Here is a 20055-nt window from a genome sequence, read left to right on the forward strand (position 1 = left end):
TCACCACTTCCCCTTCCCAAAGGTAGCCACTCTTTTCTTCATGGTATTTAAATCCATAATTCTAAAAAAGAATGTCTATACTACTATATCTTAATTGATAAGTTTAATTTAGAAGTTAGACATCATTGATTTCCTTTGGAAGACTTGTCATTCACACCATACCCTACTTCTCCTCCCACCTTTCCACATCTACATCTTTGAAACCTAGTATATATATATATATATATATATATATAGAGAGAGAGAGAGAGAGAGAGAGAGAGATGTGTGTGTGTGTACACCTTATATATGTGAATATAAAAACACTACAGAGGTTAATAGCCCTGACGTAGAGCAAGACTGCCTGGGTTCAAATCCCACTTCAGCCACTTTCTAACTGTGTAAGGTTGGGCAAGTTACAGAATTTCTGTATCTCAATTTGCTCATATGTGAAGTGTGGATTCATTGCATTCATTCAACAAATATCCATTAAATATCTACTAGGTGCCAGACAGTATTCTCAGTGCTTAGGATACATAAAACAGATGAAAACATCTGCCTTCATAGAGCTTATGATCTAGTGGAAATAATAACTATCTCAAGTTGAAAGATATTTTTCCTGAAGACATCTCTCTTGGAGCTCTATATCCTTCTGTTCCAATCTAACCTGCTCTCTAGGCCAATTGTACAAATATCACCCTGGGATTTCCATTGTTGCTATATTGGGAATTCCTTCCACCTCTCACTTCAGTAGGACTCTGTTTCCCTGAATCCCATGTGTTCCTCTTTCTTAGTTTTCTGTTTTCTTGGAGCACACCTTGTAGGAGCTTCCTGAGCAAAGGTGCAAGGTAAGTCCTTTTTTTTTTTTTTTTTGCATTTTTTTGAGTTTTAAAAATGTCTATTTAACTGTTGCATTTGGTTGGGAGCTTGTCTGAGTACAAACTTCTAGACTAGAAATAAATTTCACTAAAATTTTTAACAGGGTGAAGTATTTTCTTCTAGCTTCCAGTGTTATTATTTTAAGGTCCAATGTTACACTTATTTCTGATCCATTGTCTGTGCTTCATTTTCCTCAATTCTTGACACTTTAACCTTTCAGTTAAATCCCTATAATATTATGATGTTTCAAAGTTCACTTCTGGACCTACCATTATCCTCTTTACTCTCTACCAAGATGAAGAAATCAAGCCTTATGACTTTAACCACCACAGTGTTTAGGGGCGCCTGGCTGGCTCAGTGGGAAGAGCATGTGCCTCTTGATCTCAGAGTTGTCAGTTCGAGCCTCACACTGGGTGTAGAGATTACTTAAAAATACTTTTTAAAAATCTTAAAAAAAAATAACTACCACAGTTTTTAGCTCTAGCTCTAATATCCAGACTTCTATGTCTACCTCTTAGATGTCTCATACATATTTGAAACATAACATGTCAAAAGAGAACGCTTGATTCATCTTGCCTACTCCAACTGTTTCTCCTTCAATCTCTCCCATCACAATACATGACGCTACTATCCATGCAGCAGCTCAAACCAAAAACTTAAGCAGCATCCCTAATCCTTCTTATTCTGTCAACTCTACCTTCGAAACATGTCTCAGATGCATCCACTTTTCATTACATCGCCTCTACCACTACCATCCCACAGTAGGTGTTTCAGACAGCACACTCCAAGAAAAAAAGGAGGAGTCTATGTAGGTAGCGTAATTTTTAAATATATTTCTAGATTTGATTTGTGAATCCAACCAGGAACCCATGATGCATCGGCAGATCTGTAATTCCTTTTTTAAAAATTTATGTGGTGTTTGCTCCATGCATGTTTCCGCTTCTTGGATGAATTTGTTGTTTATATTTTGCTTGGAAATCAATTTACTCCAAATTTCAAATATGCTGTTGCCACAGCGCTGCATAAAATATTTGCTTTTACTTATTTTAATCTCGCCTACATCTGTGGTCATGTCAGCCCTCTCAATTTCATGTTGTTACACTTTTACATTTTCTTTTCTGTTTAGTCACGGGAGCTTATTTTATTAGACTTTAAAAAGAAATAATTTTTGCATTTATTTTTGTTTGCAATTTTACTAATTTGAGCTTTTATCTTTATAAATTTTATCTAATATATTTTTTATAATTTTATATAGATTTTCTTAAGACAAAAACTAAATGTTTATTAATTTCTCTTTTTTGGCAATGATGAAATTTTCCTCTGAGTTTAGCTTTCAACAGTTTGATAACTTTCCTTTGGCTTTCCTCTTTGGCAAAGTTATGGGCTATTTATTTGTTTATTTATTTAAATTAAAGTTAGTTAACACACAGCATAGTATTGGCTTCAGGAGTAGAGCCCAGTGATTCATCACTTACCTATGACACCAACTGCTCATCCCAACAACTGCCCTCCTGAGTGCCCATCACCCCTTTAGCCCAACCCTCCACCCACCTCCCCTCCAGCAACCCTCAGTTTGTTTTCTATACTTCAGAGTCTCTTATGGTTTGCCTCCCTGCCTGTTTTTATCTTCTTTTTCCTTCCCTTCCCCTATGTTCATCCATTGTGTTTCTTAAATTCCACATGAGTGAAGTTATGATACTTGTCTTTCTCTGAGTTATTTCATTTAATATAATACACTCTAATTCCTTCCATGTTGTTGCAGATGGCAAGATTTCATTCTTTTTGATCGCCAAGTAGTACTCCATTGGATATATGTACCACACCTTCTTTATCCATTCATCAGTCAGTGGACATTTGGACTATGTTTTTAAACTTATAAATAGTTAAGATCCATGGTCAACTTTTTATTAATGAGTTCTGATTTCATTAGATTATGACAGAATATAGCCTGTAAAATTCTGTAGTTTTTTGCCAAGGTGTGATTGCTTTGAAGAAAATGAACATTCCGTGTGTGTGCGCGCGCGCACGCGCACTCAGGTTTATTATTTATTATGCATTATTCAAATTCTTCTATGTCCTTACTCACGTTTTGCTTACTAGATCTATCCAATAATGAAAGAGGTGGTTTGAAATCACTGCTTATAATTGTATTTTTCTTAAATTCTCCATGTATTTCTAATAACTTTGGTTTCATGTATTTAACTTTGCGTATACACAAAATAGTGCCTCCATAGTGTCTTTTATCATTGTAATGGTATCCCTCCTAATCTGTGTAGTGTTTTTAAACTTACATCCCACAGTATTTGTTGTTAATATTATCACTTCTGCCTTCCTTTGGTTTCCATTTGCCTGCTTTTGGAAGTTTTTTTGGCTGAAAATGTAGGGATTCACTCACTGAAGTAACACTGATTATCTTAAGATGCCGAGAAGTTCCAACTGGTGGTTTTACAGCCTTCGTTTAATAAAATAAAAAATAAGTATTAGTCACTTGAGTCTATATAATAAAGAAAAGAACCAAGAGTACAAAACCACGAGGAATGCCAATGTTTATGACATGCTTAGAAAAACAGATCCTCCAGATGAACCATTGAAGGGATTGTCAGAGGGGTAGGAGGAGAACTGTGTAATATATAATATGGTACACTTTAACCAAGAACATCGCCTACGAAAATTGGGATAGTATATAACAAATTCTCTCTATTAATTATTGAAGGAAAAAATTCTCATATTATAGAGTTTTTTAACAAATGATTTCTATATCGAATCTAAAATGATTACTTTTTTGGTTGTCATTCTCATGAGTCTCTTCCTCTAACATGTATGTTATTATTCGCTGTACTTTTTATTTTTTTTTTCAACGTTTTTTTTTTTTTTTATTTATTTGTGGGACAGAGAGAGACAGAGCATGAACGGGGGAGGGACAGAGAGAGAGGGAGACACAGAATCGGAAACAGGCTCCAGGCTCTGAGCCATCAGCCCAGAGCCTGACGCGGGGCTCGAACTCACGGACCGTGAGATCGTGACCTGGCTGAAGTCGGACGCTTAACCGACTGCGCCACCCAGGCGCCCCTCGCTGTACTTTTTTTTTTTTTTTTTTTTAATTTTTTTTTTTCAACATTTTTTATTTTTATTTTTGGGACAGAGAGAGACAGAGCATGAACGGGGGAGGGGCAGAGAGAGAGGGAGACACAGAATTGGAAGCAGGCTCCAGGCTCTGAGCCATCAACCCAGAGCCCGACGCGGGGCTCGAACTCACAGACCGCGAGATCGTGACCTGGCTGAAGTCGGACGCTTAACCGACTGCGCCACCCAGGCGCCCCATCGCTGTACTTTTTAAATACTAAAATCTTACTTGTTGACTGGACTTTCTCCGAAGTTAAGATCTGTTTCATAAAACAAACAAATTTCACATTATTTTTGTATACTTTTTCTTAAAATAAATTTAAATATGAATTTATATACATATATATATAAAATATTAATTTAAAAATAGATGCTTACTTCCTGCAAGGCTAGCAGGCAAGCCATCCAGATTGTTTGCAATGGTTTTTCCACCTTGCTGTTTGGCTCCAACACGTTTGCGGACTTGTGAATATAATGTTTGTTATATCATATAGGGAAAATAATCTGAAAATACGAAACAGAATTAGATGAAAACCTAAAGCAAATTTATATCAACACAGTAATGATATATATGTACCTCCCATTACAAAATAATAGCACATAAAATTATTAGGCTAATGACTATAAATAAAGTCATGTTAAATTACTCATTAAATACATTTTAATTGAGCACTTCTTAGATACCATACTCAGTGCTGAAGATACAGTGAAGAAATAAGAGAAAACTCCCTGCCTTCATGCAGCATATATTCCATTGGAGACAAAATAACCAAGATAAATGAAGCATATGTTAGCTTGTGGTAAGTGCTAAGGGAAAAATATCAGAGAGAGAGGTATGATATGTCGGTAGGGGAGGGGTATTTAAATTTTAGATAGGAAAAGTTCACTGAGAAGGGGACTTTTAAGTAAAGACCTAAAGTATATGAAAGTAAACCATGTGCATCCAGCAGAAAGAACAGCATGAACAAAGGCCCTCAGGAAGAATAATGAGGCAAATGTGTCTGAAGTTAGAGTAATCAAAGGGGTCAGAAAGGCAACTGAGGTCCTTGTAAAGAATTGTAAGGACTTTGCATTTTACTCTGAGGCCACCATCTTAGGCCAACTTCCCTGAGATGGGGAAGCCACTGAAGAGATTTGAACAGAGGAGAGACATGATCTGATTTTTTGTAATGTTTGTTTATTTATTTATTTATTAATTTAATTTATTTATTTTGAGAGAGAGAGGGTGAGTAGGGAAGGAGCAGAGAGAGAGGGAGAGAGAGAATCCAAAGCCAGTTCTGCACTGTCAGCACAGAGCCCAACGAGGGGCTCAATCCCATGAACCATGAGATCATGACCTGAGCCAAAATCAAGAGTTGGATCCCTAACCAACTGAGCCACCCAGGCACCCTTATCTGATTGGTATTTTAATGAGATCACCTTGTTATGTAAAGAAGGACTGCAGGGCAAGGGAAGAAGCAGGGAGGTGGTCTGAAAGCCCTTGTAGTGGTCCAGGTCAGAGATGATGGTAACGTTAAATAGGGTGGTAGCACTGGAGATAGTGAGAAGTGGTCAACATTTAGATATATTTTGAAGGTAAAACCAACAGGTTTGCAGTAGAGTATCAGAAGCTTAGTTTTAGACATATTGAGTTTTAGAACCCTACTAGACAATTCAAGTGAAATCACTGAATAGACACTTAGATACCAATTCTGAAGTCCAAGAGAAATGGCTGTAGCTAGAGATACTAATTTGGGGGTCCTTATCACGTAAACAGTGTTTAAGGCCTTGAGCCTGGATGAGGTCATCTAGGAATGAGTAAGTATATGTAAAGAAGAGAAATGAGGATAAATCAGTAAAAAAAGTCTAAAAAGGAGCCAAGAGTTACATAAGAAGAATACCAATAGGTAAACTTAAGAAAGTGTATCAAAGAGGTGGGAGTGATGAACTGAGGGGACCCAACAAGATGAAGCCTGAGTAATCACCATCAGATCTTGCAATGTGGAGGTGACTGATGACTTTAATAAGACTCATTTAGTGGTGTATGAGCTAAAAATAGTGCTTAATATGGTTTATGAGGAAATAAGGGAAATGTTCACACATGATTCTTAGGAACTGTATGAACAAGTGGACAAAATAATCAATGAAGATACAGAGGACCTGAAAAAACACAATTAACAACTTCAGCCTAACGGACATACACAGAATACTGTATCTACCAACAAGAGGATGCAGTTTTCCAGTGCACATAAAACTTCTACCAAAAAGAAAAATGATTATATGCTGGGCCATGAAGGAAGTATCAACAAATTCCAAAGGACTGAAATTACAGCGAAGATTCTCTGACATAATGCAACCAGGCTACAATTCGGTAGCAAAAAAAGATCATTAGAAGATCCCCATATGTCCAGAAGATACATGGAAAAATGCTAAACACCACTCATCATCAGGGAAATACAAATCAAAACCACTATGAGATACCACCTCACACCTGTCAGAATGGCTAAAATTAACAACTCAGGAAACAACAGGTGTTGGTAATGATGTGGAGAAAGGGGAACCCTCTTGCACTGCTCATGGGATTGCAAACTGGTGCAGTCACTCTGGAAAACAGTACCAATGTTCCTGAAAACATTAAAAATAGTACTACCCTATGATCCAGTAATCACACCACTGGATATTTTCACAAAGAATACAAAAACACTAATGCAAAGGGATACATGTACCCGTATGCTTACAGAAGCACTATCTACAATAGCCAAGCTATGGAAGCAGCCCAAGTGTCCAGTGATAGATGAATGGATAAGGAAGGTGTGGTTTATCTATACAATGGAATGTTATTTGACCATAAAAATAGAATAAAGTCTTGCCATTTGCAATGACACAGATGGAGGTAGTGAGTATTATGCTAAGTAAAATAAGTCAGTCAGAAAAAGACAAATACCTTATGATTTCATCATATGTGGAATTTGAGAAACAGAACAAACAAAGGACAAGGAGAGAAAAACCAAGAAATAGACTCTTAACTCTAGAGAACAGACTGATTGATGGTCACCAGAGGGGAGGTGGGAAGGACGAATGGGTAAAATAGGTGATGGGGATTAAGGAGGGCACTTGTGATGGGCACCGGGTGTTGTATGGAAGCGTAGAATCACTATATTGTACACTTGGAACTAATATAACACTGCATGTTAACTATACTGAAATGAAAATGAAAAACTGAATAAAAAAGATCCCCATCCCCCATATACATGAAATTTTGAAATGCACTTCTAAGTAACACATGGGTCAAGCCCTGTTCTAAGCATTCTACAGGTATTGATTCATTTATCCTGAGAGCAACCTTATGAGGATCAGGAAGCCGAGGTACAGAGAGGTTAAGTAGTCTGCCCTAAGTCACACAGTCTATGAATGCTAGAGTGAAGTTTGAACCCAAGCACTCTGGTTTCATGGCAGGTACCTTTAAACCATTGATTTGAGAGAAAAAGTGGTTTCAGCTGCTCATAGGGTTGTCAGTAGAATCGGTTCAAGCAATGAGGGTCAGGCAGCCCATAGGCCTTTGTAATAGTGTAGTAGTAGTTCCCCATTCTCCCTACCCTTGACTTGGAATTCACGTTCACATCAGACTGAATCCACAGCTTGTCAAATACTATATTTAACTGTCTTGTAACATCTGTCATAAGTGCTCATGATTCCTGTAGGGACTCAGCAAAGTGGTCATTCTTTTGGGGTATACTATACAAAAATGTATACTCTTTTGGAGTATACTATACAAAAATGTGCCACTTTTGCTATAATATGGTTTCATTCAAAGGACTTATTATGTTCCTCATAGTTTTGGTCAAACTTACCCATTCAAAGTGCAGAAGGTTTGTCCATTGAGAATATATGTACAAAAGAAAAGGAAAAACATTTAAAATAGATACAGTTTAAGTCTTCAAGTTAAATTAAGAACTTTAATTCGAACACATATAAACTCTGTGATAATATAGCTCATTATTACCGGATTTGTGACTAGAGGATTAAGTAACATCATCGAAACACAATCACCCATTAAAAAAACAGAATATGGCTGATTATGAACTGTCATGTGACAGTAAATGTGTAACAACCAGCTCTCCAAGAAAAACAAAAGGCCTGTTTTGTAGTGTTTGTCCATTTCTGTCGTGTAAATACTTCCATCATGGCCCATTTCAAATTACCAATGTGACATCAACCAGCTTGCAAAATTCCTGAAAATTCAGCAAACTACCGAAGTATGAGGCAAACTAACCTTAAGAGGTTACAAAGGACTTCCATGTTAAGCGTAACAAGGTATCACACTGTATGTATATGTTTCTTTGTTAAATTTATCTTTTAATTAGTAATTGTTTACATGTACAAAATTCAAGTTACAAAATTGTGTACAATGAGGACTCTCCACCCATCCTTTCCATGAACCACCAAGTTCTTGGAGGCAGTGCATTTTATTCATTTCTTGTATATCTTTCCAGAAGTATTCTTTAAGAAATTTACAAACATATATATCCTTTTTTCTGTTTTAAAAGCAAAGATGGGAGTATACTATACTTTGTGTCACACCTTGCTCATTTTTTATTTAACAATATATCTTGGAAATATTTCCATTTCAATACATAAAAACAAGCCTCTTATTGTATTGGATATCCCTGCTCATATATCATTTCGCAATCCTGAATATATGCATTGAATAAATTCCTACAAATGAAACCACTTGGTCAGAGACTGCTTCAGGAGGAGGCAGCACACATAGTAGGTGGTTAAGCAGCAGAATTATTAAAGACTCTAATCCTGTTCTCAGTGATTACTGACATAATCATATAATCGAGTTAGGTTACCTGAGAACCAAGCTCTGCTTGTTGAAGTTTTCACAACTGGATTATTTGGGATGGGGGGAATCAATGCGCGCTGAAGACTTAAAAGATTGCAAGAAAAATGAGGCATACTGGAAAATAAATAGAATCACATATATCCCACCCAGCTGAGCATACATTTCCTTAATTTAACCATCTATCCATCCATTAATCCATCCATCCAACTATATACTAATTATACATCTGTGATAAAGAGAAGAAATAGTCAACAGACTTGTTGTCTAATACAATGTGATAATATAAGTCAATTATAATCAACATAACCTAATAAGTGGAATGAATGAATAATACATGATCTTTATAGAAATTCTGAAAAATACTGAAAAGTAAAAAGAAAAAAGAAAAAATTGAAATCAACCATAATTTTTCCAATCAGAAATAGCTAACAAACATTTTGAAGCATTATACCTCAAAATGTGTATTATTTAATTTGTGTATATACACACATATACAGAAGAGTGCAGGTCTGTGTGTATGTGCATATATGTGTGTATACACACACACGTCTTGAATGTTACTATGCACGCTGTTTTGTGGATAAGCATTAAATCATTGTCTACAACAGTTATTCTCACTAGGGAAGCCTCTAAGGGAGGAAAACAAATTCTGCAAAAGAGGGTTTGTTCCAGTCCCAACTTCTGAGTTTGAGACTCACTCAACATAATAAAAGCTGTTCCCTTGGGAAGCATGTCAGCCTTGTGGAGAGTATGGAATCCCATAAAAGGCTGAAAACCTCTATTCCATTTAAAACTGCTACATAGTGTTCCAGCAGGTTCGAAGCCCATGATTTACTTAGTCACTTCCATGTTGTTAAAAGGAAGGAAATTATTTACATAGAAACAAAATTAATTTATATTAAGGCATTTATTAACTTACCTGTAAGGAGGAAAACTGTCATTTTTCTCTTCCAAAGAAGCTAAATGCTGTTTTAGGGCTTCAAGTAAACTGTAGGGTGCCTGAAGATCAAGTTTTTGTGGAAGACTTATTTTCTGATAGTTCTTAGCAAATCCATACTCTCCTACATCATAAAAAGGTTCTGAACAAAAACTAAGACACCTATATAGCAAAGGTATTAAAGGTAAATACAGATGACCTTTGAACAATGTGGGGGTTAGGTACACAGACCCTTGTGCAGTTGAAAATCCATGTATAACGTTTGACTCTCCAAAAAGTTAGCCACTGATAGCCTACTATTGATTGGAAGCCTCACCAACAATATAAACAGTTGGTTAATGCAGATTTTGTGTGTTATACATATTATATGTTCTATTCTTACAATAATACCTAACTTTCCTTAATTTTTTCAGTATTTCTAGGTGATGAAGTTCATCCATAAGTTTTTTCAAATTGCTGCAAATCCCCAAAAAATTTTCCAATCTATTTATTGAAAAAACTCCACATATAAGTGGACCTGCATAGTTCAAACCCATGTTCAATTGCTACAAGTAAATTCATTATGAAAAGCAGCATCTTGATGGCAAATAAGATTTTCAAACTATGCTTTTATGTACATTTTTTTAAAAAAAACGACAAAAGGACTGGTAAAACATCTCTCTCTTTTGGGGAAGACATCAGACTTGCAATCATTCATTATTTTGGGTTCCTTCATGAGTCACCAAGTCACTACATAAATTTAAGTAAAACATTAAGCCTAATGGAGAAGAGGGAGAAAGGGAGAGAAGGAAACGGAGAGAGAAAGAAAAGAAAGGGAGAATCTCATTCATATTAGCACATTCAATCATGGCTTTTGGTCTGCTGAAATGTCACCTCCTCACCGATATAAAATAGTAGCTACCAATAGTCTCTTTACCCTCACTATGTTTTACTTTTCTTCACATCACTTACCTTCACTGAAACTATAGGTTTCTTTCTCTTTTTTACATTTTATTTATTTTTGAGACCAAGAGAGAGAGAGCACAAGCGGGTGAGGAGCAGAAAGAGAGAGAGAGGGAGACACAGAATCCAAAGCAGGCTCCAGGCTCTGAGCTGTCAGCACAGAGCCCGACACGGGGCTCAAACTCACAGACTGTGAGATCATGACCTGAGCTGAAGTCAGACGCTTAACCGACGGAGCCGCCCAGGCGCCCCTAGGTTTCTTTCTACGTATGTTTATTGTCTGCTCTCTTGCAATAGAATATGAGGGTTTGGCACATAGTAAGTGCTTAATTAATATTTGCTAAATGAATGTGGATATATCTTTTCATTCCCAATCCCCATTAAAAATGGAAAAAGTGTGCTTCTTATATAAGATCTGTTCCCCAAAGGAGTTTTACATATCCCACCATTTCTCTCCTGATCCAATCACTCACTCTGAAGCAAGTTTACTGATAAACTACTACAATACATTAGACCCTAGGGATACAGCCAAGAATCTGGTCCCAGGCTTCATGACCTGGGAAGCTCCAGTCTACAGATCTAGGGGAGGAGAACTATCAAAGAATCACATGAATAAATGTAAAATCAAAGTTGTGAAAAGTACTATGAAAGAAGGGTACAAGATATTCAGCTAGGGTTTAAGTTGCGGAATCTGATCATGTCAGGGAGGTCAGAGAAGCAAGTACTCCTGAAGAAAGCAACAGGTGAGTTGAGATCTGAAGGATCTCCAGAAGATAAGTAGGGTAGTAGGAGAAGAATGAGAATCGCAGGTAGAACATGTGCAAAGACCCTGGGAAAGTCATATGGCACAGACCGAGAATAACCATGCACCATGTTGCTAGAGCAGAGAGCAAAGGGAAATGTGGGGGAGATGAACCTGGAGAGTAGGTAAGGATTCAACAATGGTGACCACTGGAGGACTTTTTTTTTTAATTTCTTTTTTTTTTAATTTGAGTATAGTTGACACAGGATGTTACATTAGTTTCAGACATACAACATAGTGATTCACAAGTGCACATGTTCTGCTATGCTCACAGTTGTAGCTAGTATCTACCACCATGAAATGCTAGCACAATACAACTGACTATATTCCTGTGTTGTAGATTTTATTCTTGTCACTTATTCACTTCATAATTGGAAGCCTGTATCTCCCACTCTCCTTCACCCATTTTGCCCCTACTCCTACCACCCTCTCCTCTGGCCATAATCAGTTTGTTCTGTGTATTTACAGGTCTTTTCTGCTCTTTGTTTATTTACATGCTGCCTGATTCCAAAATATATTACAAAGATATAATTAAAACAGTGTGGTATTAAGTTCAGACACATGGAAGAATGGGACAGAATAGAATCCTTGAAAAATATATATATATATTCTGCAAGCTCATACATGCAGACAAAAAATTAGTGGTCCCCAGACGTGGCATTGGAGTGAGGGTCAGAGAAATGGGAAATTTTTAACATTTAAATAAATTAATAAAAAAAAGAAATTACTCAATTTACCTAACTATATACCAATGTTTGTTCTGTTTCTTCTTATTATTTTTTTAATGTTTATTTTTTTTTCAATATATGAAGTCTATGGTCAAATTGGTTTCCATACAACATCCAGTACTCATCCCAAAAGGTGCCCTCCTCAATACCCATCACCCACCCTCCCCTCCCTCCCACCCCCCATCAACCCTCAGTTTGTTCTCAGTTTTTAAGAGTCTCTTATGCGTTGGCTCTCTCCCACTCTAACCTCTTTTTTTTTTCTTTCCCCTCACCCATGGGTTTCTGTTAAGTTTCTCAGGATCCACATAAGAGTGAAAACATACGGTATCTGTCTTTCTCTGTATGGCTTATTTCACTTAGCATCACACTCTCCAGTTCCATCCACGTTGCTACAAAGGGCCATATTTCGTTCTTTCTCATTGCCATGTAGTATTCCATTGTGTATATAAACCACAATTTCTTTATCCATTCATCAGTTGATGGACATTTAGGCTCTTTCCATAATTTGGCTATTGTTGAGAGTGCCGCTATAAACATTGGGGTACAAGGGCCCCTATGCATCAGTACTCCTGTATCCCTTGGATAAATTCCTAGCAGTGCTACTGCTGGGTCATAGGGTAGATCTATTTTTAATTTTCTGAGGAACCTCCACACTGTTTTCCAGAGTGGCTGCACCAGTTTGCATTCCCACCAACAGTGCAAGAGGGTTCCCGTTTCTCCACATCCTCTCCAGCATCTATAGTCTCCTGATTTGTTCATTTTGGCCACTCTGACTGGCGTGAGGTGATATCTGAGTGTGGTTTTGATTTGTATTTCCCTGATGAGGAGCGACGTTGAGCATCTTTTCATGTGCCTGTCGGCCATCTGGATGTCTTCTTTAGAGAAGTGTCTATTCATGTTTTCTGCCCATTTCTTCACTGGGTTATTTGTTTTTCGGGTGTGGAGTTTGGTGAGCTCTTTATAGATTTTGGATACTAGCCCTTTGTCCGATATGTCATTTGCAAATATCTTTTCCCATTCCGTTGGTTGCCTTTTAGTTTTGTTGGTTGTTTCCTTTGCTGTGCAGAAGCTTTTTATCTTCATAAGGTCCCAGTAATTCATTTTTGCTTTTAATTCCCTTGCCTTTGGGGATGTGTCGAGTAAGAGATTGCTACGGCTGAGGTCAGAGAGGTCTTTTCCTGCTTTCTCCTCTAGGGTTTTGATGGTTTCCTGTCTCACATTCAGGTCCTTTATCCATTTTGAGTTTATTTTTGTGAATGGTGTGAGAAAGTGGTCTAGTTTCAATCTTCTGCATGTTGCTGTCCAGTTCTCCCAGCACCATTTGTTAAAGAGACTGTCTTTTTTCCATTGGATGTTCTTTCCTGCTTTGTCAAAGATTAGTCGGCCATACGTTTGTGGGTTTCTATTCTATTCCATTGGTCTATGTGTCTGTTTTTGTGCCAATACCATGCTGTCTTGATGATGACAGCTTTGTAGTAGAGGCTAAAGTCTGGGATTGTGATGCCTCCTGCTTTGGTCTTCTTCTCCAAAATTACTTTGGCTATTCGGGGCCTTTTGTGTTTCCATATGAATTTTAGAATTGCTTGTTCTATCTTCGAGAAGAATGCTGGTGCAATTTTGATTGGGATTGCATTGAATGTGTAGATAGCTTTGGGTAGTATCGACATTTTGACAATATTTATTCTTCCAGTCCATGAGCAGGGAATGTCTTTCCATTTCTTTATATCTTCTTCAATTACCTTCATAAGCTTTCTATAGTTTTCAGCATACAGATCTTTTACATCTTCGGTTAGGTTTATTCCTAGGTATTGTATGCTTCTTGGTGCAATTGTGAATGGGATTAGTTTCTTTATTTGTCTTTCTGTTGCTTCATTGTTAGTGTATAAGAATGCAACTGATTTCTGTACATTGATTTTGTATCCTGCAACTTTGCTGAATTCATGTATCCGTTCTAGCAGACTTTTGGTGGAATCTATCGGATTTTCCATGTATAATATCATGTCATCTGCAAAAAGCGAAAGCTTGACTTCATCTTTGCCAATTTGGATGCCTTTGATTTCCTTTTGTTGTCTGATTGCTGATGCTAGAACTTCTAACACTATGTTAAACAACAGCAGTGAGAGTGGACATCCCTGTTGTGTTCCTGATCTCAGGGAAAAAGCTCTCAGTTGTTCCCCATTGAGGATGATGTTAGCTGTGGGCTTTTCATAAATGGCTTTTATGATCTTTAAGTATGTTCCTTCTATCCCAACTTTCTCAAGGGTTTTTATTAAGAAAGGGTGCTGAATTTTGTCAAAGGCCTTTTCTGCATCGATTGACAGGATCATATGGTTCTTATCTTTTCTTTTATTAATGTGATGTATCACGTTGATTGATTTGTGAACGTTGAACCAGCCCTGCATCCCAGGAATGAATCCCACTTGATCATGGTGAATAATTCTTTTTATATGCTGTTGAATTCGATTTGCTAGTATCTTATTGAGAATTTTTGCATCCATATTCATCAGGGATATTGGCCTGTGGTTCTCTTTTTTTACTGGGTCTCTGTCTGGTTTAGGAATCAAAGTAATACTGGCTTCATAGAATGAGTCTGGAAGTTTTCCTTCCCTTTCTATTTCTTGGAATAGCTTGAGAAGGATAGGTATTATCTCTGCTTTAAACATCTGGTAGAACTCCCCTGGGAAGCCATCTGGTCCTGGACTCTTATTTGTTGGGAGATTTTTGATGACTGATTCAATTTCTTCGTTGGTTATGGGTCTGTTCAAGCTTTCTATTTCCTCCTGATTGAGTTTTGTAAGTGTGTGGGTGTTTAGGAATTTGTCCATTTCTTCCAGGTTGTCCAGTTTGTTGGCATATAATTTTTCATAGTATTCCCGGATAATTGCTTGTATTTCTGAGGGATTGGTTGTAATAATTCCATTTTAATTCATGATTTTATCTGTTTGGGTCCTCTCCCTTTTGTTTTTGAGAAGCCTGGCTAGAGGCTTATCAATTTTGTTTATTTTTTCAAAAAACCAACTCTTGGTTTCGTTGATCTGCTCTACAATTTTTTTAGATTCTATATTGTTTATTTCTGCTCTGATCCTTATTATTTCTCTTCTTCTGCTGGATTTAGGCTGTCTTTGCTGTTCTGCTTCTATTTCCTTTAGGTGTGCTGTTAGATTTTGTATTTGGGATTTTTCTTGTTTCTTGAGACAGGCCTGGATTGCAATGTATTTTCCTCTCAGGACTGCCTTCGCTGCATCCCAAAGCGTTTGGATTGTTGTATTTTCATTTTCGTTTGTTTCCATATATTTTTTAATTTCTTCTCTAATTGCCTGGTTGACCCACTCATTCTTTAGTAGGGTTTTGTTTAACCTCCATGCTTTTGGAGGTTTTCCAGACTTTTTCCTGTGGTTGATTTCAAGCTTCATAGCATTGTGGTCTGAAAGTATGCATGGTATGATCTCAATTCTTGTAAACTTATGAAGGGCTGTTTTGTGACCCAGTATGTGATCTATCTTGGAGAATGTTCCATGTGCACTCGAGAAGAAAGTATATTCTGTTGCTTTGGGATGCAGAGTTCTAAATATATCTGTCAAGTCCATCTGATCCAATGTGTCATTCAGGGCCCTTGTTTCTTTATTGACCGTGTGTCTAGATGATCTATCCGTTTCTGTAAGTGGGGTGTTAAAGTCCCCTGCAATGACCACATTCTTATCAATAAGGTTGCTTATGTTTGTGAGTAATTGTTTTATATATTTGGGGGCTCCTGTATTCGGCGCATAGACATTTATAATTGTTAGCTCTTCCTGATGGATAGACCCTGTGATTATTATATAATGCCCTTCTTCATCTCTTGTTACAGCCTTTAATTTAAAGTCTAGTTTGTCTGATATAAGTATGGCTACTCCACTGGAGGACTTTTAAGCAAGGGGTGAAGTGATCACGTTTGTATTTTGCAAGTTACCAGATCAGCATTCTGGTTGCATTGTGCCAAACAGCATGGGGCAGAGTCTATGGTGGCAGAGGGGTTGGAAGTGAGTGATGATGGAAGTTTAAGCTAGGATGATGGATGACGGTGTGGTGGCAGAGGTGGGTGTAGATGGCACTGAAATGGCAGTTGGAGGAGGGTTTAATGAAGGAACTGTTTGCAGAGATGTAGGCAGGGGAAGGAACAATTCTGCAAAAAAAAAGGGGAGTGCTATCATTGATTATAATGGTACAACAGATATAAAGAAGGGCAACAAACACATGGGCCTGAAAATAGAGGAGCTGACAGAATGAGGCCGCCAAGCAGAAATCTGCTCAGAGGGATTCTCCCATTGGGCCAAAGGTTGGGACCAGGTCTTCTCCTGAGTACAGAAGAATAAGAGAATCTTTCCCTTGATGGAGCCTACAGGCACTTCAGCAGTGGGAAAACCAGGAAGTCTGGGGCTTAGGGTGAACCTCAAATGTTCGAATATACGAGATGGGCAAGAAGGGACAATGGGACACCCAAAAATGAACAGAGCGCTGCCAGTTTCATTACGGCAAACACACAGTGGCCAATGAGACAGTGTTTCTGGTTCATTCAGTCAGTCATCCACTGAATATATAACAAAATAACTAACAAAGAATACATAAAATAACAAAATAACAACAGTTATCACTACATTTGAACAATATTTTTTTGGAAGGACTCGTTTTCATCTGAGTTGTTTTCAGACAATTCACTGTGAGCTGTAAATCTGTGGAAATGCCGCGGCCCAAGGTTACAGATATAAGTAGCAGAACATGGCTCAGAACTACTGAAAACTTAACAGGCACCAAGGTGCTTTACAGTGGAAGGGCAGGTATGAATCTGTAAGACGTCTTTTGTGAGGCACGCAGTTACCCTCCACCCCCCAACGGCACAGAAACACTGTGGCGAAGGCAGGAGGAGAGAGCATCCAGGTACACGTGAGAGTGGAACCAGCCGGTCGGTCTTCGAGTTTGTGTCCCCGGAGCTCTGATGAGGGATGTGGCCCGGAGATGTATGTTTGAACGAGGCTGGTGTGAACTAAAAACGCAGACAGCGCAGACCTCGCACGTGACTTTCCGGGAGTCACCCCGAGCAGCAACGGCGCAGAATGGGTGAAAGATGAGGGCCACACACAGACACAGCAGCCGGCCGCTCACAGGAGGAGGCTCTGTGAGCCCCAGACGATGTCGAAATCAAGACAGGAAGGATTCGCTGAGCAAACGAGCGAGATCTCCTTTTCAGAAGACACAAGGGTTTCAGTGAGCCTGCACCTAATAGGTTGGCATCCGTTCACATGAAGTAAAGACTGATGGAGGCACGAGGAGAAGCTGGCCAACCTACGGTCACAAAGGAAGACCTGAGGACCTCCGAGAGATCCAGTGGCACGCTGGCTAAAAACGCCCCTTGAAACCGTGCGTTGCTTGGAGTAGACCTGTCCCAAGGAGACCGACTGCGGTGGGGCCGAGGTGAGACTGACTTAATGCTCACCTCCCTCGCCTCCCTCCCCTCCCTCCCCTCCCTCCCCTCCCAAGGAGCGCTGCATTTCACTCCACTCCAGGGTTTCCAGGACACCCAAGACAGCACGACGTCATGGGAGCAGCTCTGCCGACTCAGGGCCATGACAAATGACTTTCTGTACTGGCTGAGGGCCAGGGGCCAGGGTACTGATAACGAAGCTCTCCCAGAAAAAGGAGCTGATTTAAGGAGGAAGGAATGAAGATCTGCAAAAAAGTTTACTAACAAAGACCTTCACCTGCCTTCTGCAGCCACTCCCATAGCCATGTACTTTGTTTTTGATTTGGGGGTCCTGAGAACCAGAAGTGAGGTAAGGAGGAGAGACTGGTCAGTCCAATGGGAAATGTGGACCTCTATCCTAGGGCTCCTTCTGTCTGATATTCCCCTTGGAGCTCTGACCACAGGTGGTGAGCAGTGAAGGAGGCCAAGGCCAAGAGGCCAAGTCCAGGCCAATTAATGCTTCTCTGTGCCCTCATGATGGCCAAGCTGCAGCTCTCAGCAAAGATCCCTTCTCACCTCCACCACCTCCCTGAAGGAACTGAGGTTAACGTAGACAAAAATCAGAGGACTGCATTTTGGGAGATATCTAGTCATGCTTCTGTAGTCTTCTCCAGGAACTCAGGAGTTGGCACTGTGTCTCACTCATTATGGCTCCTTCTTCCTTACAGGGGTCAAGCATGTGTTTTTGAGTGAATGTTGATTGATATCCACCAGTGATGGTGACTTCGGGCAATGCTATCCCATCTTCTCCCCTACTCACCCAGACATTGTCACTTTTTATCTGTTCTGGCTATCTGACTTCTCATTCAGGAAGCTGTGAGTTATTTCTTCCCACAGTGGGGTTCAACGTCTGCACACCAATCCCCTTTGTACTTATCTGTACAGGAAGGAGTGCTTATTCTGTGTATACATTAGAAGACGCTTTTCTTTCCTTTAAAGGTTTATGAGAAGACATAAGACAGAAACTCCCTCCTTCTCTGCCACCAAACCTGACATTTATTTGTATCTGCAACCATCCTATCCTCGCCTCTTCCATCGTCTTACTGGAGGCCACAGGTGTGTCCACAGTGTTCTGGATCCAGTGTCCTCTCATCCCCTTGAGGACTTCAATCTACTACCCGTCTCGCCCCCTACATCTTCACCCTCTCTCTCTTCACGTGCCTACTACCTGTGCCGGGCACCGTCTGAGTACTTCACCTTCCTTTAGTCGCCACCAAGGCAGGTCTACCACAGCAAGGTCAGGGATCCGGTTGGGAAAAAGTAACAGCCCTAACTTATGGGATAGGGAGAGCTGGGCGGATGGCCATGAAAGTAGTTAAAGGCCTAGAGGCCAGGAATGGGGCGGGGGAAGATCGCGATGGGGCATGTAACTTGTGGAGGGAGGTCTTTGTGTCAGAAATGGCCTCCACCTGCCTTCCGGGCAAAATAGTAAATAAAAAACACAATCACCTCCCAGGGTGGCAGAAAGTAGTGCCAGTCTTCAAAAGGAGGCAGGGGTGAGGCGTACTCCATGACTACTCCATGTAGTCCACCATTATGGCCCCCAAAACCAGTCAGGCCCTGGAGAATGACAAACTACAGCATAATCAACCAAGCAGTAACCCAGTTGTGGCCACAGTTCCAGCCACAACAGTTCTTCGGGTAGAGGTGGGTTCGTGTAGTCTCAGATACATGGTGTGACACTATAAATCTGGTGAATGTTCTCCTACCTATTGCCCAAAAGCGTTGATCAGAAAGAGTTTGTAGGCATGGAACGGACAACGGTATGCTTTTGCGGTTTTGACCCAGGCTGTGTTAGCCCTCAACAGTCTGTCATAATACGGTCAGGAGAATTCTAGATCATCTGCTTGCCCCTCAGAAAATCATACTGATCCACTTATATCCATGATGTCATGCTAACTGGATCAGATGAGCAGGAAGAGGCCAGTACAGTGGATAGCCCCAAACACTACATGCCCTGCAGAGGGTAGGAGATAAAGCTTGCAAAGATTCACGGGCCTTCTACTTCGGTAAATTTTGAGTTCTGGAGACAGCATGTTCCAACACCGGGGAAGAATGCTCTGGCCCAGATCCCAGGTGACCTGGCCACATTAATTTGGGGTCCAGAGCAGGAAAAAGTTCCGTTGCAGGTCCAGGCTAGGCCAGCAGCCCTACTGCTCGAGTCCTGTGGTACGTGCGGGACAGAGCACACGCAAAAGGCACACGCAGGCTGCTCGAGCAGGTGGCCAGACCCTTGTTTCACCCACACTTGCTGCATTGCCACCTGTACCTCACATCCCGCCTGTTGCCGTGTGACAGATTCCTGATGATCAGTGTCTAGGAAAGGAAAAAGCCTGAGTC

The 20055-nt window shown here is 39.7% G+C and overlaps 1 protein-coding gene across 1 annotated transcript in view; it reads right to left on the bottom strand.

Annotated features, from left to right (window-relative positions):
* The window catches only part of LOC109260885 (phosphatidylinositol-binding clathrin assembly protein-like), a 45066-nt gene that overhangs the window by 20076 nt on the left and 4935 nt on the right, over window positions 1-20055 (bottom strand). The window contains exons 8-11 of the mRNA XM_019439373.2: window positions 9729-9808; window positions 8817-8893; window positions 4360-4443; window positions 4211-4241 (exon numbers count right to left, since the gene is read on the bottom strand). Of these exons, the coding sequence (XP_019294918.2) occupies window positions 4211-4241; window positions 4360-4443; window positions 8817-8893; window positions 9729-9808 (272 nt within the window). The remainder of the gene's footprint in view (window positions 1-4210; window positions 4242-4359; window positions 4444-8816; window positions 8894-9728; window positions 9809-20055) is intronic.

Source organism: Panthera pardus, unplaced genomic scaffold (assembly GCF_024362965.1).
Source record: "Panthera pardus isolate Hobbes unplaced genomic scaffold, ASM2436296v1 HiC_scaffold_27, whole genome shotgun sequence".
In the NCBI taxonomy this organism is placed as follows: domain Eukaryota; kingdom Metazoa; phylum Chordata; class Mammalia; order Carnivora; family Felidae; genus Panthera; species Panthera pardus.